The 1,904-nt window shown below is 50.0% G+C and overlaps 1 protein-coding gene across 1 annotated transcript in view; it reads left to right on the top strand.

Moving 5' to 3' along the window:
- Nucleotides 1–1,196: 1,196 nt before the first annotated feature.
- CCDC120 (coiled-coil domain containing 120) overlaps nucleotides 1,197–1,904 on the top strand; it is a gene marked incomplete in the record, with an annotated part of 8,283 nt that continues 7,575 nt past the window's right edge. Inside the window, 3 exon segments of the mRNA XM_014582138.2 lie at nucleotides 1,197–1,261; nucleotides 1,481–1,571; nucleotides 1,716–1,849. Coding sequence (XP_014437624.1) covers nucleotides 1,523–1,571; nucleotides 1,716–1,849 — 183 coding nt within the window.

Here is a 1,904-nt window from a genome sequence, read left to right as displayed (position 1 = left end):
CACACATGCATTATCATGAATAAAATTAATAAACTTGAGACCAGCAGATGGTGTGATGGTTATGTCGCTGGATTCCTATGTAGTTAACTGCAGTTTAAGTCCCAGACCTGGTGACTTAAAACTCACACCAGGAGTGTGTACGTACATGCCCAAAATCCCAAAGGGAAACTGGAGAAGGTATTGTGGCATGGCCATCCCCCCTGGTGGGGTGATTTCTCGCTTTCTGTCTCTCTCTCTGTCTCTCTGGCGAGCGCATGTTCTCTATAACAAAAATCTCTCAAAAAATTAATAAACTTATAGGAGCCAGCAGGTGGAGTAATGGTTAAGGTGCTAGACAGTCCCACATGGCTGACCATGGTTCGAGTCTTGGAACTGATGACTTGCTTTCTCACTTTCCCTTTCTGTCTTTCTGTGGTCAAATTAAAATAAAAGAATGAATAAATAAATAACTATTTTTTTTAAAAAGGAAGACCAGCAGATGTCATAATGGTTATGTTGCTGGATTTCTGCATAGTCAACTGTGGTCCAAGTCCTGGAACCAGCGACTTAAAACTCATGCCAGGCTTGGGACCAGCAATTGGTGTAATGGCTATGTCACTGGATTCCTATGTAGTCAACCGTGGTTCGAGTCTCAGACCCAGTGTCTTAAACTCATGCTGGGCACATGTGCATGCATGCCCAAGATCCTGAGAAGAGAATAGAGGAAAAGTGATTGCAGTGTGGCCATCCCCCCCGGGGAGTGATTTCTTGATTTCTGTCTGTCTTTCTGGCGAGCGCACATGCCCTATAGCAAAAACCTCTCAAAAAAACAAACAAACAACAACAACAACAACAACAAACTCATGCTGGGCTCATGTGTGTGCGTGCACAAGATCCTGAGAAGCGAATGGAAGAGGAGGGATTGTGGCATGGCTATCCCACCTGGGGAGGTGATTTCTCACTTTCTGTTTCTCTGTCTCTTTGGTAAGTACACACACCCTATAGCAAAAATGTCTCTTAAAGCAAATAAAATAAGGGTAATAATCTCAGACTGCCAGTACCAGGTGGTTGTGAAGATGAAATGTGGCATGTTAGGTAACTATTCCAGGCACCCAGGTGTTTAATAAGTACCCACTGTTGTTATAGTTGGTTGAATCTGTACCATTAATTTTCCCTCCTCAGGCAAGACTCCAGGTCGTGGCCCATGGGCCTCTGAGGAGGCGTTGTAAGTCCACCCAGCTCCCCACTTGCTGTGCTCCCACTCAATGGGAAGAGAACCAAGGTACCAGGGCCATATGGGTCCAGAGAAACTGGTGGCACGTTATGGGCAGCTTGGCCGCACCCCCCAGAATTGATACAGATTCTGAGCAGGCAGGCCAAGCAGGTGGGTGGGGGCCAGGGTACCCCTTGCTCCCAGCTAAGGGGTGGGAAGCTGGGTAGGGGTGGGAGTTCGGGTATCACAGGATGTACTTCCCTAATGACTCCTGTGCGTCACTGCCAGGTCTTGTCCAGCCATCTGCCACAGCCTCTCAAAAGTGCTAGGATGGAAGTCAAAGGTCAGCTGATCAGCTCTCCCACCTTCAATGCCTCAGGTCGGTGCCTGGCTCCCCCTCCTTGCTGCCTCCTTCCCTGCTCTGAGTCACCACCTGCCTGCTTCGGAAGGGTTGGCCCTTAGCTCCTCAGCCACTCCAGAATGCTCTAGCTTTCCCACTGACCTTTGCTTTCTCTGTGTCCAGCTGCCCTGTTCGGAGAGGCTGTTCCCCAGGTGAAGTCAGAGCGTCTGCGGGGCCTGCTTGACCGGCAGAGGGCCCTGCAGGAGGCCCTGAGCCTGAAACTTCAGGAGCTCCGCAAAGTGTGTCTTCAGGAGGCGGTGAGGTCCTGGCCCTGGGGGTGTCAGGTGGGAGGGTGAGGAGCTACCCCTAGGT

Source organism: Tupaia chinensis, unplaced genomic scaffold (genome assembly GCF_000334495.1).
Source record: "Tupaia chinensis unplaced genomic scaffold, TupChi_1.0 Scaffold142384_1, whole genome shotgun sequence".
Lineage (NCBI taxonomy): Eukaryota > Metazoa > Chordata > Mammalia > Scandentia > Tupaiidae > Tupaia > Tupaia belangeri.
Note: the sequence above shows the minus strand (reverse complement) of the source record. Positions and strands in the feature narration are given on the sequence as shown.